Raw genomic sequence first — 27,601 nt, 5'->3', positions numbered from 1 at the left:
TGTTCACCTGCTTGTTGGTGCAGATGGTCCTGTGCCCTCCAAAAAGTTATCAAAAGCTTTGTTTGCTCTTCTCAGATGGCTGCAACACCTTACCAAAGTTCAGGGAAATTGGCTGGAGAGCACTGGGATCCATGTGTTTCAACCTAGTGGGGAGATTAGTGGTTTAATTACTCAACTGGCTGCTGTCACAATGTGAAGCTTTTCACATTGCCTTGGAACTTTTTATTTTCTTTAGTGAAAAATGGAATTTTCTGGTGGCATGTCTTCCATTTCTGTTCCTGCTGATTAGCAGGAGTCTACAGTAATATCACATTAAGTACATTTTATTAGAGAGGTGGGACTAGTTTGCATGCCTGTGTCCCCAGGTAAATCTGAGCAAGGGGAGGCAGTGAAAAGATGTGTTCAGGGTTGTAGTTTGCTCATCTCTCTATAGCTGCCAGTCCTCTGTGTCTGTGTTCCTGCAGGTACCTCTCCCATCTTCTAATTCAAGCACATGGACCAAAACAAGTGATTATTGCATCTTGCTGATGAAGCTCTTGAGGCAGAAAGAAAAGGTTTCACTGCAGCCTAAACTGATCATGTTACAGGTTATGAAGGAGTATTTAAAATGTTTGGGTTGGAAGGGACCTTTAAAAATCCTTTCTTTCCAACCCCCCTGTCATGAGCAGTGACACTTTCCACTGACCAAGTTATCCCACACCCTGTTCCAAATGGTCTTGAATACCTTCAGGGATGGGACAGCCACATCTTCTCTGGGCAACCTGTTGCAGTGCCTCATCACCCACACAGGAAAGAATTTCCTCCTAAATTATACTTAATATCTTTCATTTTAAAACCATTTCTCCTTGTCCTATCACTACAGGCCTCGGTAAGAAGCCTTTCACCTTTCTTGTAAACCTCCTTTGTACATTGAAAGGCTGCAATAAGATCTCCCTGGAGTCTTTTCTTGAATTCTTACTGTATTTCCAGTGATAAATGCCTCTAAAGACTTGTGGTATCTCTGAAAGTGCACAGACAAGGGCACCCCCATCTCCTTATCCACATACATCAGTATCTAAATATGTGGGAGCAGCATCAGAGATGGGGCTAGTGGAGATCCCCACCTATCCCAAGGTCAGGAAATTGGGAGCACTGTGCTGAATCTTGGAATGTTATTTTGTGCTCTTTTACATAATATTGGAGCCCAGTCACCATGGGAACTAAATGGTCTCCAAATAGAAAGTTGAACTGGAAGGGAATGTACCCAGTTTCTGGGCTGGAGCTGTTGAGCTCAGGTCACCCAGGAAGCTTGGATGTGGATGGAGGGTAAGTTCTTTCACTCCACGTGCACACCCTGTTCCAAAGTGTTTTAGTCTTCCTATGGTGTGAGAAAACCAGGAAGGAAAAGACCTGTCCCAGAGCACGGAGTTATTTTATTGTTTCCCACCTGTGAAACAGGCAGGATTTCAACTTCCTGGGAAAATCTGCTCAAAACCATTTTTATGTCAAAGTGGGATCTGGATGCTGGCTAATGCTTGTAATCAAAATGAAAGCTAATAGGTGACTTTTATTTCCCCCCATGCCCCTTTACATAAAATCTCTTCAGCATCTCTTTTATAACTTGTCTTTAGAGAATCCCCGCAGTTATCCAGACGTTTCTTCCGTGCCTTTCATTATTGTAGCAGAAACAATCACTGGAAATTGCATGATGGTATTTGGGTTGTGCTACATTCCTTCCTCAGGTCGTTTGACAGCAGCTTTTTTCAGCAGACCCAAAGGAGAAAGGTACATTTCTGTAAACATAGGACAAGTCCTAAATGTGCTGCAGCCACTTGGGAGAAGATTCCATTGTAAAAGAGGCTCTTAAAATTGCTCATGTGGGATTTGCCATTAAGAGCGTAAAGACTGGAGAAATGGACTTCTGATTTGGCTGGCAACTTGCTTCTCATCCTCAAAGAATTTTAGGAATGCCTTTACTTCCTTTTGGAGGGCTTAAGGCTAGTTTGTGATTGCAAGGGCCAGAGACTTGCTTTTTTCCTGCCTCCCTTCTCTTTAAAGCTAGATTCTGCTGGCTTGTTAACTCTTGGAATACCAGTGTACACTGGAGAAAGAGCTTTTGAAAAATCATTTTTTTCTTCTGCAAACCTTGAAGGTCTAGAGTGTAATGCAAAAGATGTCCCTTTCACCAAGCAGTTATCAAGCATTTTCTTGTGTACTGCTGTGGGCTGGATGGAAGAATCCCTATTTTTGGATGTGGTAATGAATGCTTGTCCATCAGTATAAGACTGGCTATAAATTGTGCTTGTGGATTTTTGTGCACTGCACTTCCATCATGTTCTTCCCCTTTGAGCAGAAACGCACCAGGGTGTCAGACCATTGGTGATTGCTCATGTGCTGGGAAGATTGCAGGTCAGACTGGAAGCTAAAATGGGCATGTTTTATTCTCTAGGACATGAAGAAATATGGGGATTTTGTCATTGTGTATTTTGTATAGTGTATAAATGGCCTTTGCCCAAAAGGGTTTGGTTCCCCATCAACACAGTGAACCCTCGAGCTTTGCTGCAGCTCAGGGCTCTTTGCAAGGAGCTGGGCAAGCATCCCCTGCATGGTCCTGCACCATTTCTTGGTTCCTCTGAAGGAGAAGTTTGGTTTTCTCAGGTCTATAAAGAAGAGACCCCAGTTGGGACCTGCCAAGAGCCCTCCATCATGATGATGGACATCATAGATTTTCTCTCTGTCACTGCTGCCTCTTCAACTGGCTGGCAAGGAAAAGCTGTGGTGTAGCAGAAACATAATCTTAGAAACCTGATTTCTAGGTAGAGATAATCTTCTCCTGAGAGCATTTTTAAATTAATTCTTCCTTGAGTTTCCCACTTGCTCATGTAATCTGCTGATTAAGTGACTCATCTCTATGGTGTATTTGAATTCTGGTCAGTGATGGAGTTTAAAACAGCGATTTTTGAACTGGTTCCATGGTTTAGAGTGGTTGTGATTTTTATTGCCTTTCTTCCTCCATCCTGCTGAGAAAACTGCTCAACTCCAAGCTTTGATTATTCAAGTAGAAGAGGGTGACAGGAACACAAACAAGCATCATTTAGTTCTTGGGGACACGTTTTCCTGATGCTTGACCTTTTGGACTTCCCACATCTTCTTGTCCATTTACATGCATTACAGTTTTTCCAATTACCAGTGAATTAAATTTGGAATTGTGGTATTTGGAAATGTCAAGCAGAATCAATAGAAAAGCACTTGGGGCCCAATCTTAGTAGACTCAGCACATTTTAAAGCATATTTGAAATGTCCCTGCTGATAAATCTCAGAGGACCCTGTGTAGATTATGAATTGGGGTGCTGCTGTTCTGGTACCAAAGCTCTCTCTGACTTGCCAGGTGTGCTGTGCTGTGTTGGACACACATCACTCTCTCCCTGGAGAAGACCTTAAAAATCAGAAGCTCTGAAAATCATTTTTGCTGGTGGCAGTGTCACAGGATGATGAGGACAGTGGGATGGAGCAGATGCACGTGAAAAAGCTGGGAAAGGCATCGCCACATGATTATTGCTGTTCCTTAAACCTCTGCACTCCACAAGGAGATGCTCCCATACCCTTGTTCCTCTGCCTGGAAAGAAATTCATTTTCCAGGCCTGCTTTGAAAGCTTTTCAAAACTTCACTGTGTGTGGGGAAAATATTTATGAATGTACGTGATTTCACTTCCTCCTCCCATGCTCTTTGGAGACCCCATGCTGGCTCCCGAGGAGAATGGGAGAGAACAAATGATTGTGTTCTAAATGTCATTTCAGAACTTGCTGCATATTTTACTTAGTGATTTGTGGAATCTGGTCAAGACTTGCCCTCTATTTGATTTTCAGGAGTGCAGTTGGAAATACCTTAATCTTGCAATTAAGCTCTAATATTTTCCGTTACAGAGGCTGCAAAGTTTGGCTGCTGAGACACCTCCTTGGTAGCTTGTGTGCAGAGTGCTCAACCCACAAGGGGCCATTTTTCATGCCAAAGAGTAGTCACTGCTGTTACAAGCCAAATAAATGGCCTGCTTAATGCTCTTATAAATGCACACCTCAAATTCAAGGAAAAAAAAAAAAAAAAAAAAATCTTAATAACTATATGCCTGTCTGGAAACACGTGGTCTGGGGGAGAAAACACAACCTCTCCTTTATGGAATTCCTCTGTGGAGCGCAGAATTTTCTTGGTGTGGCAGTGCAAAGGAAGCCTGGAGGTGTCTTTAGAGGACTGGGGGGGATGGAAGAGCATCATTTCAGAGCTGCTGCCCGAGTTGACATCCTCGGGGCTGGTCACACCCAGACAGGCAGCAGCTCTGGGAGTCTGGATGTGCAGCTCTGGTGCTCTCCCCCACCCCAAACCAGGCACAGGCAGGCAGGAGGCAGCAGTGCCCTTTTTGGATCTGTGACTTCGTGCTTGTCAGGGCTGGCTTGATTTTGATTTCATTCTCTTGGGTGTAGCTGAGGAGGAGTATGTATCTGTGCAAAAAAAAAAAAATAAATAAAAAAGAAAAATAAATTAGGAATTAGGCCTTTTTTGTGTGTTATTACTAATCTGGTTTGAGCTCTGCTGTCCAAATTGCCTCGTTTGTGACCCAAAGTGCATTTAAACATGAACTGCAGAAGTACCACGGCATTAAATGCTTTTGATTGATCTCCCTGATGGTTTTATTAAAGAACTAAAACCTTTTTGGGGGAGACAGATACAGTTAGTGATCTGAAGGGAGAAATGTAATTACGTTTTTGGCTTTGTCCTTAACTGAAATGATACAAAATAGAATTTTTCTAATGGATAACTAAAATGATCTCTTCTTTAAATAAAATATAGAAGTGACCCTCTGAGTTCAAGTCAAAAATGCTCTGCTTCCAAAAATTGATTAACTGCTGGCAATGTTTCTGTCCTGCTGCACACCAGGCCAGCCAGCAACCTGGCCAAACCTCCTTGGATGACTCTGCCTGGCCAGAGGAATGATTTACTAAACCTTTTCCTGAGAGATCCTCCCCTTTGTGCAAGAGATTCATCTCATCATCTCTGTGTGTATGTATGTGTACGTGGACACTCAGTATTTCACTCATCTGAGTATCGCTGTCATCTCCCTCTGCTCCGTCCTCCCTCTGCAGGATCTGCCTGGTTTTGTGGCCTTGTGAGGAGCTGGGATGCTCCATGTCCTTCTCCAGGTCCTTCTCCTACCCACCCTGTTTGAGACTTAAAATACCAGGGAAATTATTCAGAAGAATTAAACCATTATCATGTCCTTTCCATATGCTGGTAGTAATAACTCCTAAAACACACCCCTTACATTTTACAAAACAGGTTTTGCCGTCTGTTTGGAGGAAGATTCTAATAAAGATCTAATTCTTTGGATTAATTTTCTTGTTATCATTTACTGACTTAAACACAAGTTAAAAAAGAGATATTGGGGGGGGGGGGTTGCTACACAGATGTCCGTGGAAGCTGTGAAGTGTGAGTCATGGTGTGAATATAGAAGCCCTGAGTTGTCATCCCTGGTGAGCAGGGAGGATGTATTTCTTAATATTAAAGTTCCTTTTTTAATTTTAAAAGAAAATGACTTAAAGCCTCCTGTCCTTTTGAGAGTGGTTGTCAATGGCATCATTGCAGGTTACCATGGCAATATATGCTGAGATAATAGATTAACAACCATTGATTGACTCGAAAACTTGGAGCTCTTTTACTGTGGGATAAGCCAAATCTATTGACAGAAAACAAAATTCCAAGTAATATCTTTCCTTGGCGTTACACCTTTGCTTTCTCAGAGCTGCCTGAGCCCAGATTTACCTGATCTGGCTTAAGAACCAAGACATCTTGCGGTAATAGATGCTTCTAATTATCCATCTCTGCATCCAGCTGGTTGGATGGGGCATCTCTGCCTGGACAAACCCTGGCCATTGAGGTCCCCAGAGGTGGGGTGAAGTTTTGGCTTGAGAAAGAGGCTCTGCAGAGTCACAGGGGCTTGTTTCTGCTCTGTTGTTTAAAGCCTTTTGTGAAAGAACAGGGGATAAAAGCAACAAGTCTCCAAATCCTTGTGTGCAGTTACATGCTTAACCGCAGATGTCATCATGAGTTTGATGCTTTGCCTAAAAATGTATTTAGCCCCTATTATTTAAGTACATCAGGAATGATATCACCCCGCTTGGGGAATGAGTGCTGGAGCAATGCTTAGAAATCTCACATTTGTTTTGTAGAGATGCAATTGGGTGGTCTCTCCAGAGCAACATTTTCCAAACATTCCCAGTTGCAAGCCTTCATCTGGCTTGATTTTGAATTTCTAGCAGCAACTATTTGAAATAGTTTAATTTGCAGCCCTGCACGTGACTCCTAGGCAGGTGTCTGGGAGAGGGAGAGCTGGGAGGCAGCAGCTCTCTTGGCCTGCCTTTCCCTCCCCACCAGTGCCTCCGAGAGCGCTCCACAAACGCTCCGATTGTGGTCCCCCACCGAAGGCTGTGCCAAAATGCAGCTGTGCGTTTGGAGGCAGCTGCTTTAGCATCCCTGGGAGGAGGGTGAAGTGGCTCATCCCAGCAGATGCTGCACGGCAAGGTGAGCACCCAGCAGCCCCTGATTTCCCAGCTCTGCTCACCCCTGCCACAGTTTGAGGGAGAGCTCTTGAAAGCAAACCCAAACCTCAAACAAAGGGCCCGACTTCCATAATCACACGTGCAAGAATTGCATCCGCAGTTGCTTAATTGCTACATGCAATTACCCTCCAAATTAGAGGGCAATTACCCCAATTCAGTGTACAATCTCTGTCGTTTTATATTATAAAATTACATGTACAAATCGCTATATAGGGACATAACGAAGTGTTTGCAAATAACTTCAGTTGCATACACTGTTTCATATATAAAGCCTGGTGGTTTTGACAGTCAGGCAAACAGACTGTCTGGTAAATCACTCAGTGTTTATGCAGACTATTTTGACACATCCCATCTTTTAGTATATTCTTTCATTTTAGGTTTTCAAAAGGGGACAGGCAGAGATAAAGAGCTGAGATTTATAGCAGCCTTCATCCTTGGGGAAGATATTCCCTATGTATCTAATTATGAGTTAGGAGCCAGGCAACTGCTAACACCTAGACCTGGAATTGCTACACTGGATCTTGGCTGTAATTTAGAAGCTGTTGGATAATGATACAGCCTCAGTGATCTGTCAGCGACTCCAGATTAGGAGAGCAGGGTTTAGTCTCAGATCAGCAGCAAGGTCCCATGTCTCAGCAGGCTGAAGTCCTTCAGTTCACAAGGATCTTTTTTTAATGAGCTCCCTCTGTGCCTTGCAACTCCCAAGTAGAGGCAAGAGGTCTTCCCATGTCGCATGGTGCTTCGACTGCTCTTCCCATCATTATGTGCCTCAGATGGGTGCTGGGGGTCTTGCTAGCCAAAAACCTAGTGATACTTCAGTGATTTGGAGCAGAAAATTGACCCAGGGGAATCAGCATAATGACAGTTCCTCAGGACTGAGGTCAAAAACTTGATTTCCACCCCAAAAATGGGTGATGATGGTTAACCTCCCTCTGCCTGTGTGATGTATGGGAGTTATTTGGGCTTGGTATTTTGTGTAAAGGTATTTCTGTGCAGCTTTTGTTCGAGGACAAGCCACACTGCGTCATCCCCGAAGCACTGGGTGGATGCAGTGGGATGCCAGAAACCCATCTGCTCCTGCTAAGCCTGGTTCTTCCTTAGGCTTTGATTTCAAACAGGACTTCAGGCTTTATTGCTTAAATGACTATTTGTGGATTGTGGTATTAAAAAGTTGATTGTTTTTGCCTGGCTGCTGACACGAGGCTCTTTTCTGTGTAGAGAGCTGTGGCTGAGAGTGGGTGCTGGGGATGCTGTGCTCCCTCCCCATGTCCATGCCCCTGCTCCACATCCATGCTCCTGCTCCACATCCATGCCTCTGCTTTGCAACTTTTTTTCCCAAATTTTGCATTGTGGCTGGTGGAATAGGCTTAGACAGGAGAGGAATGGGGGCCCAATGAATGAGACCAGGTTCCACAGCAATCTTCAAACACTTATTTAGCAAAGGTTTTAGATCTCGTTGCACCCAAGTCCCATTGATTTTCTGCCAAAAGCTGAGCAGTTCTCTGGGGTGTTTATTTTCCATCCCACATGAGCAGGATGTTACCAGCCAGTGCCACCAAATGCAGGAGCTCAGGAGCTTTCCTATGTACCAAGGCTGCTGTGAGGGAGATGACAAAGAGTGAGGAGGGGGAGAGCCGGACTGCGGGGACACAACCCCTGTCATCTGTCTCAAGCTGTGGTTTGTGGCTGCATTGAAAGACATTTGTTTCAGGAAAGGCCCTTTTGGGCAAAATTAATGATGTCACTCCTGTCAGATGCTCAGGTTTGGTAGAACACTTCTCTTGAGCCAGGTTGTACTGCTGGGGGCACAGGGGAGCCCAGTCAAATCCTTGTGCTGATGCATCAGCTGTGCTTCCTGCACATATCTTGGAGCAACACCCTCTGATTCTTCCTGCAACTTGAAATGAGAAGCAGGACATGGTTACCCATGTCTTTATCACTTGGCTGAATCACAGAATAGTTTGGACCAGCAGGGACCTTTAAAGGGCATCTAGTCCAACTCCCCTGCGGTGAGCAGAGACAGCTTCAACTACATCAAGCTACAGCTTCTACTGCGTCAGACCTCTGTCCAGCCTGACCATGAATGTTTCCAGAGATGAGGCATCTACCACCTTCCTGGATGACCTGTTCCAACGTATTATCACCCTCATTGAGGAAAATACTTCCTTAAATTTTTTTTTTTTAGTTTAAACCATTACCCGAGGTCCAGCTCAGTGTTTCTTACAGACCCTATAGTGGTATTTTTGGGGGTATCCATTGCCCAAGGGGGGAAGAGGAGGCAGGATAAGCTACACAGCTCCCTGGGGATGGATGAGCAAAGCTCAGATTTCCTTGTCTTAGTCACCACCTTTCTCCATTAAAGAGATAAGCCCTTGTTTTAACTCCCCCCTCTCTCTGTTCAGTGAGGGTTTTACCGCAGCAAGTGCGGAACAGGCAGTTAGCTGCAAACTTTGGTCTCTGCATGATCCATTACAGAGCAAGGTGTGAGTGTTTCTTGATGAGCTAAAGCAGCAGGTAAATTAATACCCAGACCTGGAGCCGTGCCCCTTCCTGCTGAGACCATCTTGGGTACAAACAGAAGGGTTTCTTGCAGTCGTGAGCACCCAGCGGGGCGAGGATCCTACCAAATGGCTTTTAAAGAGATCTGAAAGCAGGTAACAAACATGCAGGTTTTTAAAGTGTCTTCTTAATGCAAGCATCCTTAGGAGCTGTTATAAAGAAAGCATACATCTATTTAGTCATCTAAAACTTTATGCATGCTTTTATTCAAATCATCTAAACTTTGACAGCAGGGGGGAAAACTGGAAAAGGCCTTTTTCCTGGCGTGGTTGCTGTTTGCAGAGTTGGGTTTGCGTGTTTGCAAGCAGCTCTTAGTCTTCAGATGAAACTTGTTCCAGAAAAGACAACTGTCTTGGGGGAAGGGAGCCTGTGCTCAACACAGGATTTAGCAGCCTTGGTTTGCTGGTCCCAGAGCTGATACAGCTCCTGCTTCACATCTTTTCAACATTCCCTTTCCAAAGCGCAGTGGAAATATCAAATCTCACCGCAGCTCTGTGCATTGCATTGGCTGTTGTTTCTGCTGGAGAAAACAGAGGCTACACAATATTGCTTGAGGTTGCAGATGGTGGTGGCTGAGCTAGGATTAGATTTTGGGGCTACTTTCCAGTGAAATGGTTCATTAAACCTTCCAGCTTTCTGGGAGACGGAGTTGGGGAGGGAGAGGAAATTTCCATTTTCATCAAAAGCAATATTCATTTTGGGATGATAAAAATGATATTACAAAGTGTATTTCCAGGAGTGGAGCAGAAGATGATAAATGAGGATTAAGTGTCAGGTACCAGCTAGAAGCCATGTGATTTACAACAATGAGGGTGGTGAAACTCTAGCCCAGGTTGTCCACTGAGGTGGAGGCTCTAGAAGGAATCAAGGTCAGGTTGGATGGGGCTTTGAGCAACCTGGTCTAGTTGAAGATGTCCATGCTCATTGCAGGGATATTGGACTAGATGACCTTTAAAAATCTTTTCCAACCCAAACCATTCTATGATTCTATGCAGTTAAGATATTAATTCTTTCCTTTATAAGTAAAAAGATATCGCCCTCCACCCCCATGCACAAGAGAAAGCTCTTATGCTTTCCTTCTGATTTAACCAGTATTTAGCAAAAATGCTTAATCTGTCCTAAAAAAGCACAGTGTAAATATCAAGAGAACAAATATCAAGGCTTTAACAAGGAGTGTCAATATTGACATTGTTCTGTGTTAAGGGATATTGGTAGGTTGTTTTCATTATTGTAAGCAACTTGTCAGAGGAAAACTCTGATGGAGCTTTGCAAGCGCTGATAAAACCTGCAGGTGCTATTGAAATTGAGCTCTTGTTCATGTGTGCTTTGAATATAATTTCCAGTTTCAGAAGTCAGCTTAATGACATTCTCATACCCCTACTCTCTTGCAGTCTCTCCCACGATGCAGATCAAGCAGTCTTCCTAAAAAGTGTTATTGAAGCATCGAGCACCTCAGCAGTGTAATAGATGGGTAATATGATGATTGGCTCTCGCAATATAGGGATTAAAATTGTGTGTATATTAAGAGAAGGTGTGTTGAGGTATGGCTACGTTGTAGTTGGTTGTTTGGGTACCCTCTGCTCTCTCCACAATCCCATTTCCCATCTCTGCATTGCTGCCACCGGACAGCCAGGGGTTGTCAGGGTGTCAGGGACAGGTGGAGGGAGGGTGTGCACATGTACCCCTTGCATAGGGCAGCTGGAAAAGGGGAAAGCTTGTTGCTGGAGAGGCTTGGCATGACAACACCTCACCTCTGATCAAGTTGTAAGAAAGTCTCCAGCAATGGATGGCAAAGAAGACTCAACTGGCAGACTTTGGGAGGTCCAGGGTTGGCTGATACAACCCCAGGGGTATTAAAGGCGGAGCAGCCACTTTGTGGATGAGCCTCTGGCAGTCAGCCACGCTCCCAGACCTGCCCTTCTTCCTTATTATGTCCTTTCTTGTGTTTGTTGAGGTTGAATAAACCTTTGCAATTTTAAAGTGAGAGGTCTTTTCTCACAGCACCTTGCAAAGAGATCTTCCTAGTGCGATGAGTTTGGTCCATGCCATGAAAATTACCCATTGGTGAGTCCAGGTGTTGGGACTGGGAGCAGGTTGGACCCATCACCCCTAGCTTATTCAGAACTGTGGTTTTCTAGCTAGAAACTTAGTTCTGGGCTTCACAGAGGTCTGGCTATTCTGGGAGCACAGCACTTTTGTTTCATCATCTTATGGGACGTATTTGTGCTTTCTACCCAGTTGTCAACACATTTTATTGCGATACCTACATTTTCCATGATTGCAATCCATCAAAATAATGGCCAGGCCTGACCTTACCTTAGGCTGGGTATTCCCAAGGAGAGATGGCTGCAGGGCATTTCAGAATTTACAGAATCATCATGGTACAGGGCTCATGGTACCTTTTGTGTTTGTCTGCTTACAAGACGTGTGTTTGTTTCATCCTTCGTTTTGTTTTAAACTAATCCTCAAAATGCCACAAAGCAGAGTATTTCCAGATGAAGAGAGGATTTCTAAGGTTTAGGGAAGAACAGGTCACCTGCAAATATCAGTGCTCCCTTATTTGACTCTGGTTTTAATGGATGTGTCTGCAATTTTATTTCAGTTCTGCCACATGGTGGCTATGGGAGATTTGTTTCCCTGGGGGAGGTAGGAGCTCCACATTCCTTTGGTACGAGGCTCTAAAGGAGGACAGACCCACAGGCTATGGAGACTCCCCAAATCATCCATTTGGGGTGGCCAGCGTTGTTTGGGGAACAGAATTTTTTGTTGCTTGGGTGGAGAGGCACCATGAACTACGTCAGACGTGGCTAAAAACATGGCATTTATCATATGGGGTCTTACCCAAATCAGCCTGGACCAGGATCTAAGTGAGGAATGGCCACTGGTCTGGCCCTCCTCTGCAGGATGAATATTACTTGTTCTCAGTTACATCCATGGAAGAAACTGTGTATTTTTATGTGTTTTTTCCCAAAGCAGTGGTGGAGAGGGAGTAACTCTGTTGCTTGACATCCCAGCAAGCATCAAGTAGCACCCTGGGAGTCTGTCTTTGCTAAACAGGGTTTCTGTGGTCAGACATTTCTGGGTATGCATTGCCTTGTGCACCCCTTTTTTAGAGTCCTAAGGTTGAAGCATTATTCAGAGGAGATCTGGGAAGGTCTCAGCAGGGCTCTTGACTTCACCATGAGCTCCTGTGTGAGCTTAGGCAAACCTGACCTCTCCATCCCCCACCTCACCCCAGAGGAGAAGAATAATCTCCACACCATGCTGAAGCTCACAGTGCTGAGCTGCTCAGCTCCCAGGGAATTAAATGCATGCATCACCTAAAACAGATCCATGTGATTTCCAGCATCCATTTCTGATTTTACCTGAATGTTCTTGGGGCTTGATTTTTGTTTTCAGGACCAGGCCATGGGGAGGCTGAGACAAGGGAGTGCATCTACTACAATGCCAACTGGGAGCTGGAGAAGACCAACCAGAGCGGCGTGGAGCGCTGCGAGGGGGAGAAGGACAAGCGGCTCCACTGCTACGCCTCCTGGAGAAACAACTCGGGCTCCATCGAGCTGGTGAAGAAAGGCTGCTGGTTAGATGACTTCAACTGCTATGACAGGTAATAGGTCAACTGGTTTTATCTAAACACAGGTTTAATCGATCCTCTGTGTGTAAAAGCTTGTGATTTTTTGCATAGAGGAAAAGAAGGCGAGTCCAAGTTAACTGGTAAAAGCATCCCTGCAATTACTTCTGTTGCTAATGCAGCTCTCAGAATTGTCACTTACCTACTTTGACTTTCTAAGCAGAAGTTGCAAAAAGTCACTTTTAGGTGTTGTGGGGTTTATTGTTTATATTTTCCCTAGCAAAGCTTTGATGATTCTGGCATGAAACCTTTCCTGTACCATCAAATGAAGACCAATATGTGCTTCCAGGAGAATTTGGTAATAGAAAATAGAAAAATAGTGAAAACTTGGTATAATTTCTAGAAAAACACAGATATTTGGGGGTGGCTAGGGGTTGAGATATTCTGGCATTTGTGATGTTGCAAAAAATTCTACTGTTCTTTGGCTGAGTGAAGAGAAGGGCAGGGAAAAAGAGTAGGGCAGCAAAAGCAATGTGAATTTTTGTGTCACTGCCTGTAGCAAGCTGAAAAGGAGTGAGGTTTTGTAGTGTGAAGGCTCCAGCCTCATTAAATAGCTGGGAAAATTAACTAGTCTTTTCTCACTTCCCTTGATGCAATTCTACAAAGGGGAAAAGAATTACAGCTAAAGAAAACAGCCCTATGAAGTTCCGCAGTTGAAAAGGACAATGTTTGGTAGCTCTAAGCTCAGGGTTTTTGTTAAAAAAAAACCCCCAAACCAATGACCAACCAACCAGGCCAAGCCCAGCCCTTTCAATAAGGATTAGCAACATAAAATTCAAGGATTTCCCTTGATATAACACTGATGTAGGTCGATCTCACCTTTGTGCAATTCTCAGTTGTGCATCTTTGTAGCTTCTTCCTGAAGGTTTTAGGAATATCAGGTGCTAAGCTGTAGTGTTAAGATGGAACTAGATTTGTCCCATGGCTGCAGTGTTTTCTCCCTTTGGTGCTGTATGCCTCCCCTGCTTTTGTGCCTGTTGTCTTGGCTTATCTCCACTGTAAGTTGTTCCTCATCTTTGTTCTATTATTAGCTCCAGAGTTACTTTCCTACCACACCTATTCCCTTGCCAATTGAGTAGCCAGCCTCTATATATAGTTAAATTTTTATTCTTTCCCAATAAATCAATCCTCCTTGACCCATTAGTCATCTTAATGCCGATTCTTCTGAGAACAAAAGGTCACTGTAGTTTCCTACTTCCAAGCAGAAGTGTTTACTGTAAACAGATTTCTCCTTTCAGTGCCGGCTCTCATATCCAGTGACACTTGTATTGTCACTGAGTGTCTCTGCAGGGATGTAGTGGTTCTTAAACTTTGTCATAATGTGTTGCTCTGTTACAATGGTAAAAAGTTTCCAGGGCTCCTCGCCAGCCTTTTCCAGCCCTAGAATTGAGCATCCAGTATCCCATTGCCTGACTTTTCAAAGCCACAAGTTCCAGGGCAAAGCTAAAAGACCTTTTGAGAATTAAAAAAACAGTACAAGTATCAAAAGCAACATTTAAAATAAAGGTTAGCTTTAATTATATAAAGGAATAAAGCCTCTTTAAATGCAGTCCTTTTCATTCTGTCTCTTCCCTTGAGTGCCCTTGGCAGACTTCCATGCAGGCAGTGTTGCATCCCAAGGTGGCAGAAATGGCTAAGAAGATGATTTTTCGATCAGCAGCCCTGTGCTGACGCTCTTTGTGTCCCTGGCACCTTTGGATGCCGAGTTTCTGGGAGCAGCCTTGGCAGATGCAGCTGTATTCTGTCTCCCTGGATGCAGGGCATGGTGCTGTTCTGCTGGCTGCTGCTCTCGGAGCACAGGCAGCGCGTGCTGGGATGTGCTGAGCGCTGCCCCCTTTGTCCCTAGAATGTGGAAAAATTTTGGAGTGCAAGGGTTGGGACGTTGAGGGTGACGTCTCCTTACTCTGTTCTTTATCTTGAGGAAGCAAGAACGTGGCACATGTACATTTAAGGTTATAGGAAAAAGGTAGTGTTTAAAAATCGACTTGTGTGCTTTCGTTTATTTACACAGCCCTGCCGGAGAGGTCATGTTCACATTCTCCTGCAGAGCACGTGAACTGCTCCAAAACGTGCCCTCACTGCCACAGAAAAATGTGTCATTCTCTCCCACTGTCTCACTTGTAGTATTTGCTGAGTGTAACATGTCATGCATACCTGGATGGCTTCACTCTAGATGTGTATAAGAGACAGGTTGAGTGTAACATGTCATGCATACCTGGATGGCTTCACTCCAGAGACAGAGATAATGAATTGCAGATGTGGAGCTGGCTGTTTTCACTCATTAGCTTGATTTTTTAACCAACAGATTTTGCAAAGGATGTGTTTTCGATTGAAGGCTCCAACACTGATGCTGTTAAATCCAAAGGACTTGTTATCTGATTTCACGAAAAAGCATCTGGAAACGTTGTTTAACTTGTTGAAACATCTTTGTTCATTTGGATAAGTCAAATGGCTCCTTTTTAGCTTTGAAGTTGAAAAAAATGAGAGCCTGAAAAACAAACCAAGTGCTTCCCAGCTGAGACCTTGGAGGAGACACTTTGGCTATAACCAGTTTTTTCCCCCAAAGGGAATAAAGCACTGAAAACTACCCAGTGCTAGGATTGAAGAGAGACCTTTCCATTCTTCTTGTGGCAGTATGTCAGTGATAACACAGAAAGGGAAGCTTGGCATGGATTCAGAAATGAGTAATAATGTCAAACGCATATGATTGTTTTGCTACTTCCTCCAAGTGGTCGAGGGAAGGAAGTTATGCATATAATTTAGCTGGGCTTCAGGAAATAGTTTGATACAGTTCTCTGTGGAGAGCAGCTCTGCAAGCCTAATAACTAAAAGCAGAGCGTAGCACAGCAAAAGGTGGCAGGGAAGGGAAGCAGCATTTAAGAAACAGAAAGAAGTGACAGCTAGAGTACTGCAAAAATCACTGCACATCTCTTTTTGGCATTGATCTGTGGGGAGAGGGAGGATGTGTGGAAGTGGAGTTGGTTTGATCCATGGAAGTCCCCTAAGGCCTTGCACAATGTGGAAGGAAATCTCAGTGCTGGGAAGTCTGTAGCACTACCAGGATAAGAGGCAGAAAATGAGAGCTGCAACCTGATTTTCGTAAAGATTTTTGTGCAGAAATAAGCTTTTTATGAAGGAGATGGCACTTGAAAATTAAACTTAAAAGCCCCAGAAACAAAATTAGAATCACAGGGCCCTTGAATGGTAAGGGTTGGAAGGGACTTTTCAAGATCATCTAGTTCCAGCAAGTCCCATCCAACCTTGCCTTGTAACACTTCCAGGGATGAGACATCCACAGCTTCTCTGGACAGCCTGTTCCAGTGCCTCACCACCCTCACAGTAAAGAATTTGTATCTAATATCCAGCCTAAACCTGCCCTTTTTCAGCCTAAAGCCATTACCTGGAACTGTCACTGCATGCCCTCAGACCCGCAGCTGCCTCCTGCTGTTGCTGCTGCTCTCTGGTGCCCTTCGAGCCTGCAGAGCTGGTGATGTTTAAGGCTGTGGGAGCAGCTTTAGCTCAGTCCTCGTCATGTGTGCTTTATAGCACAATCTTTAGTTGCATGATCAAATACTTCTCTGCCCTGGCAGCGTTCATATGGGCTGTGGGAAAGTCACTGCTCAGGGACTGAGGCGTCTCTCTGTCATTTTTCTCCTTCTCATTCTGTTAGCAGCGGCTGTTATTTATTACTCACCATCTAATGCCCGCAGTACATATGGAAACATTTGTTTCCTTTGCAGTCTTTTCAAGGGTCTTTGCTATCCACTGGGGTATTTGAGTGCCAGCTTGTCTTAGGTAGGTGGTGGCTGCTGCTCTGTGCAGCGCAGCTCTAGGAAAAGGTGTGTGGAGAAGACAATTTGGGGCAGGTTGGCTCCCAAAGACAGGCAGGAGTTGGCTGACAATGTTTTTCTCTCCCCTTCATTCGGTGTCTGTCCCTCCCTGGCACAGGCAGGAGTGTGTAGCCACAGAAGAAAACCCTCAGGTGTTTTTCTGCTGCTGCGAGGGCAACTATTGCAATGAGAAATTCACCCATTTGCCTGAAGTCACCGGCCCAGAAGGTGAGTGACTGGGAGGACGGGGAGTTGGGGTCTCTTCCTCAAGACCCAATTTCCAAGGACTTTAGTAGGAACATAGAATGTCCTGAGCTGGGGGGAACTCACAAGGATCATCAAGTCCAACTCCTGGCTCTGCATAGGAAACACTCAAGATTCAGACAATGAGCCTGGGAGTGTTGTCCAAATGTTCCTTGAGCTTGGTGCTGTCACCATTTCAGTGGGAAGCCTGCTCCTTCCAGTCCCCAGCACCCTCTGGGTGAAGAACCTTTTCCTAATATTTGTCCTAAACCTCCTCTGATCCAGTTCATGTCAACACTGAGTTGTTGGATGTCTTGGTTATGAAGTCAGAAATCCTTTTGCTACAGTTCTTAACCAATAGTGTTTTAAGGCTGTTTTACTCTATGGCCAACGCTGTACCAACACTTTGGATACCATCAGTAAGGGTTAGGTTTCCTTTATGGTGGACAGCTCAGTGTGGGACATTACTAAACAAAATCCCACACAAGGGCAAGAAGACAGAGTGATTTATATAGCACAGATTGAGCCTCAAACTCTTAAAAGGTGCTTGATGCCCTCCTCATTAAGTTCATAGGTCATGAGTCTCCAGATACCTTCAGCATCTGGGATTTTTGCATTGGATTCTGTTTTGTTGGTCTGGGGATTGAAAGGGAAAGGGTGTGTGTGTCAGCTTTCAGAATCTGGATATGCATCAAGGAAGAAAAGTAATAGCAGGGCCTTCTTCAGAGGTTAATAGAAAAACAATGATTCTTTTAGGTGCATACTTTTTAAAATATCATTCAATAAATACTATTAAAACAGGTGAATCCTTTCCTTAGCTTGGTTTGAACTACCTGCATTTACTGAGATGTTCCAACAGACCTTTATCAGATTTTTCTGGGCTATCCTGATAGGTTTCTAATTGTTTACATGGGTTATATTATCTCCTGTTATTAATGTACCCGTAGCAACCTAGTAGCAAATATTCTTTCTCTCACAGTTTTTTGTTTAATTTGGCAAGTCTTGCTATTTTTTCCTTCCCTGTCTCCAACATAGCAACATGGCTCCATTTAGTATTCCCATTGTTTGTGTCTCAACTGCACTGATGTAATTTGGAACAAGCACTACTGTGGGAATAGTGCATTTGATTGTGGCTCCGGCAGCATTTTACTAAAAACTGACAACTTGTCAATCACTGTGAAAGGTAAAGCAACGCTGCAAGGGATTTTGTGCTCTCTTAATACATTTGGAAGGGTTAAGAAGAGGAAATGTTCTGCTTTTATGTATCCCAACAAGAAATACCTATCTTAAATAAAGGTCAGATGGAGGCTCAGCTTGCAAAGTGTGGTTTGGACCATTGTAACTCCATCACTAGCATTACTTCTACAGAGTGGAGAAAAACATGGAGCCTTATTAATGCTGTTGGGTGTGATGGGACATGCCAGCCAGCATTGCCAGCTTTGGAGTGGAGGGACAGATGAGGTTTGGTTGCCTCTGGATGTGCAGCTGACAGTGCTTTTCCCTCGTTTACCCTGCTCTTTTCTCACAGTCATATACGAGCCACCGCCTCCAACGCCCTCCCTGCTCAACATCCTGGTGTACTCCCTGCTGCCCATTGCTGTGCTGTCCATGGCCATCCTGCTGGCCTTCTGGATGTACCGGCACCGCAAGCCTCCCTACGGCCACGTGGACATCATTGAGGTGAGGGGGTCGCTCCCCTTTGTTTGGGCCTTGCAGGAGGCACGGGGGCTGCTCGGTGTATGTTCACAGACACTTTTGATTCTCTTTTCAGCTGGCCTAACTCTTCTTCTCTGCTTTTTGAAGCTGGTGGCACAGTTGGCCTCCATGGACGTGTCAGACTGATGGGTTTAGGTGGGGTTACCTCCATGTCTGAGATAGCTGAGGGAAGGAATTAGACAGCCCTGCTTGTCTTGAGCCTTTCCTACCAAACACTGACCCATTGCCTGATTTCAGCCAAGTCTGTAGAGCATCAGAGATCTGAGATATGATAAAGTTCCTGCCAGCTTCATGAAAGGAGGGAAGATGCTTTCCCTGATGAAGCTCAGGTTTTATGAGCCCTCAGAGAATGGATGCAGGAGGCTTTGGGGTGACCTAATTGCAGCCTTCCAGTACCTGAAGGGAGACCACAAGAAGGACAGAGAGGGATTTCTTACAAGAGCATGTGGTGACAGGACAAGTGGGAATGGGTTAAAAGTGAAAGAGAACAGGTTTACATTAGATTGTAAGAAAAAATTCTTCCCTGTTAGGATGGTGAGGGCCTGGCACAGGTTGCCCAGGGAAGTTGTGACTGCTCCATTCCTGGAGGTGTTCAAGTCCAGGCTGGATGAGGCTCTGAACAACCTGGTCCTAGTGGAAGGTATCCCTGCTTATGGTAGGGGGGTTGTTGGGACTGAATGATCTTTAAGGTTTCCTTCCAACCCAAACTATTCTATGATACTGTGAACCTTTCCCATCTGAAAGCAGGTAGAACAGAGCTCCAACCCCATGCTCTACAGGGATGCATTTTTCTGCTGGACAAATGCAGAGTTGAAACAGATGTGATCTGTATGATGCTGACAGAGCTGTTCACTGCCCATGACTGGGGTGACATGGAACATGCTAATGTAGTGAAGAGCAGTGGGAGGTTTTGGATTGGGCGTCTAGTCACAGAGATCAAAAGGTTCCCACTTTTGGCAGGAGGTAGCCTTGAGGACATCAGGGCTTCACAGCCCAAAATAACTTTTGCTTTGAAAACACAGGAGAATTCAGGATTTTCCCAGAGCATGCCAGGCAGTAGTGTCACGGAGGAGGTGTAGATTTTTATATGTGTTCTATACCAATACCTTACAGAGCAAGCAAGACAGGGAATTTCAGGCTGTTCTTGCTGCAAACAGTACACCTGAATAATTAGTATTAAATAAACGTCACTTCTCCATGCTTCTTTTCCCATGTGCAGTCTCTCAGTTCCTCCCCTCCCTTTATTTTATGGTCCAGCTTCAGCTGTGACAGTGTTTTTTTCTCTTGTGCAGGATCCTGGCCCACCACCCCCTTCTCCCCTGGTTGGTCTGAAGCCCCTGCAGCTCCTGGAGATCAAGGCAAGGGGACGCTTTGGCTGCGTGTGGAAGGCTCAGCTGATGAACGACTACGTAGCAGTGAAAATCTTCCCTATTCAGGTGAGAGGGGCACTGCATTGGGTTCTTACTTGCCAGAGGCTTTCTCACCAGTGCTGAGATGCTTTAAGTGCCTATGGAGATTATGGTTTTTGAGACCATAACAAAGATGCATTTGGGCTCTTCTGCTGGGGGAAAAAGTTCAAGGACCCTTTCTTCCTACACTTCTTCCTGCGTTATCTCATTACCAAATGCTTCCTGTAGTAGCACTTGTTGCAAGAAGGGCAAAAACAAGCACATTCTGAAATCTACAGGGTATGGTAACTTCCCTGGAAATGTCTGTGTTGTTAAAATCCAGCAAGGCAGGGTGCAGCTGTGGTGCCCAGAGTGCACACAAAGAGCCAGAGCCTCGGCTTTGTGTGTCCTGCCTGGCTGGGTTGTAAATCTGGATCCAAACCTGGTGAGCAGTTTACAGCCTCCAAAGGCACAGCCCTGGTGCTGTGAAAGCAAATTGCACTGCAGCCTTTCTGTCAGCTCCTGTCTTCTGCTCTAGGAAACCTTTGAACACTCCTGACTTGATTCTCTAGGAACTGCAGATGAAAAGAGTACAGCAATCAAAAGTCAAGTGAAAGAAAAATGACTAAAACATCTTTGTGCTCCTCCACTGTCTCCTTTAGTTTTTCACCTCGTATTTGTTGTCATAGTGTTGCTAAAGGAGATCTGCACATCTTCTGTCCAAGCCAGCTGTGACCTACCAGTAAATATTCAATAGAGCCCAGATTAGATTTTGCAATTGCAACAATTACAGTACAAGGTTGATCCTGGGTGCTGTATGCACAGGCTTTCTTCTTGCAAGTATCCTCAGGAAATCTTGAAAAATCTTATTTCTCAGTAAGGTTGAGTTTGGCTTCCTCTCCACTCCCCACACATGTCCTTTAGGAACAGCTGAGGATAATTTTGGAGAGGGGAGACTGAGGACAGCAAGTTGTCTTTCTTCTTTAGGGAAAACAGCCTCATTTTGAAGGGATACATCACATCCTAACACTGGAGCATGATTTTTAGAGTAGTGTGAGCAGCTCTGACTGAACTGAAGGAGCTGTTTGCTTTAAAGGGAAGCATGATCTTTGATGGTGCGTTTCTCCCTGCTTCAGGATAAGCAATCTTGGCAGAGTGAGAGGGAGATTTTCAACACTCCTGGCATGAAGCATGAAAACCTTTTGCAATTTATCGCAGCAGAGAAAAGGGGGACAAACCTGGAGACAGAGCTCTGGCTGATCACAGCTTTCCATGACAAGGTAATGTATCATTATATTGCACATATATATCAATGCATGCACATTTTGGGAAGGCAGAGAGGGAGTTGTGGTACAGCAGGATTATAATCTGTGTAATCTATCCAGTCTGTTCCTGATGGGCCATGACTCTGTGGCAGCAAAGTGCTCCTGCTCCCATGCTTCAAAGAGCCTTCCTTTAGTTTTCAAGGCTTTCCTACACAAACAAAGGATTAATAAAAGTGGGATTTAGGAAGAGAGAGAGGCACAAAAGGCCACAGCTCACATCTGTTGTGGTCACCATCCCTTGATGTGCATAGATAAGCATCATGTGAGACAGATTTCGCAGACCCACCTTGCCCCTTGCAGATGGGCTCCATGTTTGCTTTTGAGGCTTGGGGCACATCTCCCACTTCATGGATTGCTTTAGTTATAAAGCATGACTAACACTTAAAACAAACGTGCAAATCTGGGATTGAGCCAGCAGTGTTATCCCCCTGTTAAATCCAAGGTCTACTTGAGTCAATCATTGCCACAGCCAGCTAATACAATGCTTCATCTTGCATGGAAGGCTTTCCCCTTGCTGAGGTTAGATGAATTGCTCTGGTTAAAGATGATTTTTTCCTTTCCTTACATCCCTCCCGTCCCCTGGCAGATAAGTAGACATCAGGAGGTCTGTGCTGTCAAGGGCTGAAAACTCACGGACGCTTCTGATTTTTATTTCTTCTTTTTACTTTCAGTAGTGATTTTTCTCTCCCCCCGCCCCGTTAAATCAAGGCTCAGATTTTTCAAGAATTCTCTAAACCATTCTCTAAACTGATGAGCTGGCACATCTGTCACACAGAGGGGGTCTATGGTTAAGAACTGACAGTGTCCTGTTCTGCAGGGTTCTCTGACAGATTACCTGAAGGGCAACATTATCAGCTGGAACGAGCTCTGCCATGTTGCAGAAACAATGGCCCGTGGCTTGTCCTACCTTCATGAAGATGTCCCCTGGTGCAAAGGTGAAGGACACAAACCTGCCATAGCACACAGGTAAAGCCTCTTTCGTAGACACTGTCTTTGAAATGATGCTGTTGAATGGAGGAGGAAGTTGTTCTTTTAGGGAGTAAAGGCTTTTTAACCCAGAAAATCCTGTGCTAAGACAATTTTTTTTCAACTACATATAAAATGGTGATGGGCAAGTAAGTGTCTTGCCTGTGGAATAGCATAGTTGGTAGTGGCTGATGGCAAATGTCTGAAGAGTAAGGGCTCCCCTCTTCCATCAGCTCTTCCCTTGTGGTGGGAAAGGAATTCTGGCTGCTGCAGAACCACTCTGAAAGGAGTTGGCTTGATAATATCATCATATTATGACCTTGTAGTGTATTTCTGTGGCTGTTCCAGGAGTTGGACCCTATTTTTCCCTGATTTAGACTGATAACTTCACTGTGTTTCTTCCCACGGAGCCTTTGATCATTAGGTGAAAAATGGAGAAACTGTGGACACTCAGAAAATGGCTGCTGGTTACTTTTCCCTGTAGTTTTACAAGGCCCAAACCGTGCCAGGGTGCTTATGAGAGACACCACAGCAGATGCCACCCTGCCCCTGAGACCTCCTGGCACACGCTTCAACCCACCTTGGTGGCAGTGTGGAGGGGACAGCAAGAAAGCAGTTGGGTTAAACCATCCTCACGCTTTAGCCCTTCTCCAGAGCCCCACACTGCTTGCCCTAGACTAAAGCATCTCTTCTGAGTGGTTTGCTCATGGCAGGGTAGGATGGGGGAGATTTCCAGAAGGGATTTACAGGCTGTAATCCGTGGCCATACTCCCCCGCCGCCCACCGCATTTCATCGAGGAGGGACTTAAACCCCACCTCCAGCTGCAGCAATTTGTACCCGATCTAGCAGGCCTGGCTTCATCTATGGCACAGTAATCCCTGTATTTGCCTGGGTATCCCTGCCCCCAAAACACCCCACCTCCCCAAACCTGAAAGTTCAGAAGAGCTGGGGGCTTTTGAAAGAACCTGCAGCTGCCTTTGTGCTGCTCCTGGAGCTGACCCCTGTGTCCCTGACATTTGTCCCTGTAGAATAAAGGCAGTGGTTTATAGATGAAAATTCCTGAGGGTGGGGAATGGAGGAAGGCTATAGAAAGGCTTTAAAGCAACAGACCGTGCTCATTAGTGTCCCTGTCCATTTAGCAAGTGATAAAAGCTGGAGAATGCAGCATTTGTGTGAATTTAGCACATACCTAGTGGAGGAGGGATTTCAGGACACAAGGGATTTCCCTGGGATTACCCCACTCCTTTTAATTTTATTTTTGAAAGAAAGCACTAAATGCATTTTAAATCTGGGGAGGGGGGCGTGGGGGGTGTTTTTGAATGGCTTCCCACAGTGCACACGGATGGAGATGCTGGGGTTGCCAGGTGGAACTCCCCAGTCACTGCTGGGCAGGGGTTCAGCCAACTCCTCTCTGGCCCCCGGCACTACAGGGAGGATTAAGGTTATGGAATCACTTGTTGGTGCAAAAGTGCCCCCACGTGGAGGCTGCAAATAAAATCTCCAATGTCTCAATTGAATTAACTCACCCATTACTCATAGTCTGCTTGTTCTGTATTCCCTAGTTTGAAGTGCTATATGAAAAAAAAAAAATATTTTCTTCTTTTCATGCCACTTTTCTTTGTCAGTGACCGTTTTAGAACGGACTAATGCATCTGATATAGTGGGAATTCTACTTGGCACAGCTTGGATTAAATCCTTCTCCCTGACCTGGATACATTTGCATTGCAGCTCAGACTTGCCAGTTCAAAGTGGTTTGTGAAAAGAAGGAAGGAAAGCATGGAAAAATGGGGAAATGTATGGACATGGGGGAAAAAAATAGAATTGCAAAGGGAAATCCCTGCATCATATATCACGATGTAGGAGTTAAGAGTTGCATGCCCAAAGGGCACTGCAGGTCAGCAACAGCAGCACATGTCCATACAGTAATGCTGGTTTGCATCTTGTTTCACCTTGGAGCCACATCATTCAGGCAGATTGCCTGATAATTTCTGTGTGGTCCTCATCGAGCCACTGCTCTGCAAAAATCTCGTGCACAATCTGTACCATCCTGAGGGCATAATCCCCTAAAGCTGAACGAGCAAAGGCGTTTATCCACAGCATTAGATGATGGCTGTTTCCTAAGCCTGTGGGGAAGCTGCTATAGCATGGAAGCAGACAGTCTGTAGGATGACAGATAGTGGGAAATGCAGTTTTTCTGTGTAATGGAGGGGTTCTGAAGTTTGGGAGGCTCTGCAAAGCTGTATTGAACCCCTAGAGGTGATGGAGGCTGGTTTCTGCTGGGGTTCACTGGCTGCACAGTGCCCTCCAACTTCACATCCACTTCCCCCATCTTAATCCTCAAGCCAGAAATGCCCATCATGCTGTGTTTAGCTTAGAAAGGATAAATCCTCTCTTCTGATATTTTAAGCTCAGAGTCAGGGGCTGGGTGGCACAGGATGAATTTTGCTTGCAGTGCTTTGAGCTGATGCTCTGGCATCTGAGACTGCAGGGAGCAGCCCCTTCTCTATGGTCCAGCAGTTTCTCTCTTCACAAAGAATTTTGACAGGTCTCTCTAGTGCAGAACAATCGTATCTGCCCTCATTAATTATTTTGTGCAGGCCTGCAGTGTCCTGCAATCAGCAGGGTCACCGAGTGAATTGATGATAGGGAAGTTATAATGCTGAGCATACAGGACAATTGCCATCTGCTGTCTAAGGTCGGTAATTTAATTAGATTGCCAAACATTCCTTTTCAGATGAAAATGCAGGAAGCCCAGGGAACACGGCTCGACTGGTTAGGCATCTCAGTGTGATCTTCCTCCAACCCCCACCCTTCCCAGCCTTTGCAGATTTACCTGAGCTGCCCTGAAATGATGCCACTGCAGCACAGGACTGACACAAATGTCCCCTTCAAGCACAGACCCACCACCTCTACTGTAAATTCCTACACCTGCCTGTCAGCTGCCTGCTCCAGCCCTGACAGCGTGTCTGAGTGTGGCCTCACTCCCTTCCCTGCTTGCTTTCCAACCCTCTGATTTCTCCAGGGAAGATCAATCCAGCAATTACAACAGAAGGCTAATAGATGACTATGGCAAAAGCCTGTTGAAGCATGTAGTCAGGGTGGAGACAGTCTCACCAGCATCTCCAGCATCTGCTGATTTCCAGAAAGATCTAATTTTGTAGATAGGAGTAAACATCCTTACTAGGATAAAGATTAGTTGATTTTGTTCTTGGGAGTAAGAAGGGCCCAGAAGATGGGGGTCCAGAGATGGCATTTGGAGCATGAAATGGTGCCTCATATACAGCTTGCTCCAATTAAAAGAGCCCCTTCAGATCAGATTTTATTTTGAGATTGATTCACTGTAGAGTTTGGCTGACTCTGTGCTGGTCAGCTCAGGGCTGCTTGGTCATGTTTTAGGGACAAGGGCAGTGAGGAGCAGCCAGGCTTACAGCACTGGCCATGCTGAGAATGTGGGGAAGAAAGGAACTGATTTACTGGGAGCTGCTAAGCCTACAGCTGCAGGGTGATTTAGATACATGCCATGATAAACCCTTCCCTTACTTCTTGGCTTGTCCATAGGGACTTCAAGAGTAAAAATGTCTTGCTCAAGAACGACTTGACAGCTGTACTAGCTGATTTTGGACTGGCCGTACGGTTTGAACCTGGAAAACCTCCAGGGGACACTCATGGACAGGTAATCATTACCTTTAACTTTTAAAAAAGTTGGCCTTGCCATAGCTTCTCTAGAGTGGGGGCTAGTTTGTGTAGATGAATTTAATTTTCTTTGAGATATGTATTTTTTCCATAAAAACTTTGGCTCAGAAATAAATTCTAGGAGCTTTTTTTACATGGGGAGTTTGGTCTGCTGCACATTCCACTTCTCTAGGCTGTAACACAAATATTAAAGCTCCTAAATATTAATACTGATACCACAATACAAATATTAATAATCCTAAAATTATTAATTTAATTTTAAGAATCCAGCCAGGCTGGCTGCTAGGGTGACCTTTGGCACAGCTGGCTGTGCACTGTGTATGTAAACAATATACTACACTTTATGGCTTCTTAATTTTTTGCCTTTGTGTTGCAGCAAGCAGCCTCTCATTCTGCTGTCATGCCTGGACAGCAAGTCCATCATCCCCTCCTTGTTCCTCCAGCACTTTCTGAATTCTCATCTCCAATTTCCTCTCCATTTTTTACCTTTATCTCAGAAGGAATGGACACTCTTCTGAGTTAGCCTTACTCAGCTTTCCTCATCTTTGTCACCTTTTTTGACTTTTCCAGTATTTTGCACATCTTTCTGTATCATGGCTTCACTCTGCCCCTAATGCCTCAGCTAACAGCAAGAAGAGATGAGAATTTCCCTAAAGGAAATTATTAAAATTGTTTCAATTCCAAAAAAAAGTGCCTTTTCCCTTTCTGTCCTGTCTAATCTCCTATGTTATGAGCTATTCTAAACATAACAATGGAGACACGATAATGAGGACTGAACTCCCTCAAAACAAGTGGAGATCTTTTCCAAACCATGGCAAGCTGGGATTCATGCTTTACTGCTTCTGTGGAAGCAGGGGACTTGTTTAATCTGGGGCTGTCAAACCAACACCTTTTACTACCACTTCAGGATATATAATTTTTTCTCTTCTCTGTTTTTTTTTTTTTTTTTTTTTTTTTTTGTTGGGGTTGTTTTTTGGGTTTGTAATTTTTTGTTGGGTTATTTGTTTTTGGGTTTTTTTGAGTGAAAGAGGATTAAACTTTCAACAATTAGGATAACCAAGTCAGGCTTAACCTCAGGGTGTTCTGCATGTCTCCAAAGACAGCATTTTCTCATGCAGGGCGTGCTGCTGGAGCAGCATGCAGCAGGATGCAGACCTGCAGCGTGCACTGAATGAGCATCACACATGTAGCCTTGCACTTTGGCTTCCTCCTTCATCCAGCTTATCTGGACTCGAGTGATCTTAATGAGAATCGGTGTCAGAAGAAACAGCTCCCCTTTGCTTGTTTTTCGAGCGAGGTGCACCTTTAGCAGCAGTGGCCTCCAGGCTAATGAAACCATCTGTCACTCACCTCCAAGCAGCAGAGGCTGAGGGGCCCAAATGCAATGTAACTTGAGCTGTGTTTTTTCCCTGTAGGTGGGAACAAGGAGGTACATGGCTCCCGAAGTGTTGGAGGGAGCCATCAACTTCCAACGAGACGCCTTCCTGAGGATAGACATGTATGCAATGGGACTGGTGTTGTGGGAGCTAGTCTCCAGATGTAGAGCAGTTGATGGTAAGAATACACATCCTCTCTTCCCTGGGGAGGGTTCTGTTTCAGTGTGGTTTAGTGGTCCAGAGAATGGATCTGCCTCTGTTTAAAATTAAAAAAAATTATCAATG

The 27,601-nt window shown here is 44.8% G+C and overlaps 1 protein-coding gene across 2 annotated transcripts in view; it reads left to right on the top strand.

The window, feature by feature from the left end:
- ACVR2B (activin A receptor type 2B) overlaps nt 1-27,601 on the top strand; it is a 103,724-nt gene that overhangs the window by 63,117 nt on the left and 13,006 nt on the right. For both annotated transcript variants that reach the window (XM_015619911.2, XM_015619912.1), the window contains exons 2-9: nt 12,547-12,754; nt 16,727-16,836; nt 18,380-18,531; nt 19,860-20,003; nt 21,092-21,235; nt 22,098-22,246; nt 25,806-25,920; nt 27,356-27,494. In XM_015619911.2, the coding sequence (XP_015475397.1) occupies nt 12,547-12,754; nt 16,727-16,836; nt 18,380-18,531; nt 19,860-20,003; nt 21,092-21,235; nt 22,098-22,246; nt 25,806-25,920; nt 27,356-27,494 (1,161 nt within the window). The remainder of the gene's footprint in view (nt 1-12,546; nt 12,755-16,726; nt 16,837-18,379; nt 18,532-19,859; nt 20,004-21,091; nt 21,236-22,097; nt 22,247-25,805; nt 25,921-27,355; nt 27,495-27,601) is intronic.

The sequence above is a fragment of the Parus major genome, chromosome 2, assembly GCF_001522545.3.
Source record: "Parus major isolate Abel chromosome 2, Parus_major1.1, whole genome shotgun sequence".
NCBI classification, from domain to species: domain Eukaryota; kingdom Metazoa; phylum Chordata; class Aves; order Passeriformes; family Paridae; genus Parus; species Parus major.
Note: the sequence above shows the minus strand (reverse complement) of the source record. Positions and strands in the feature narration are given on the sequence as shown.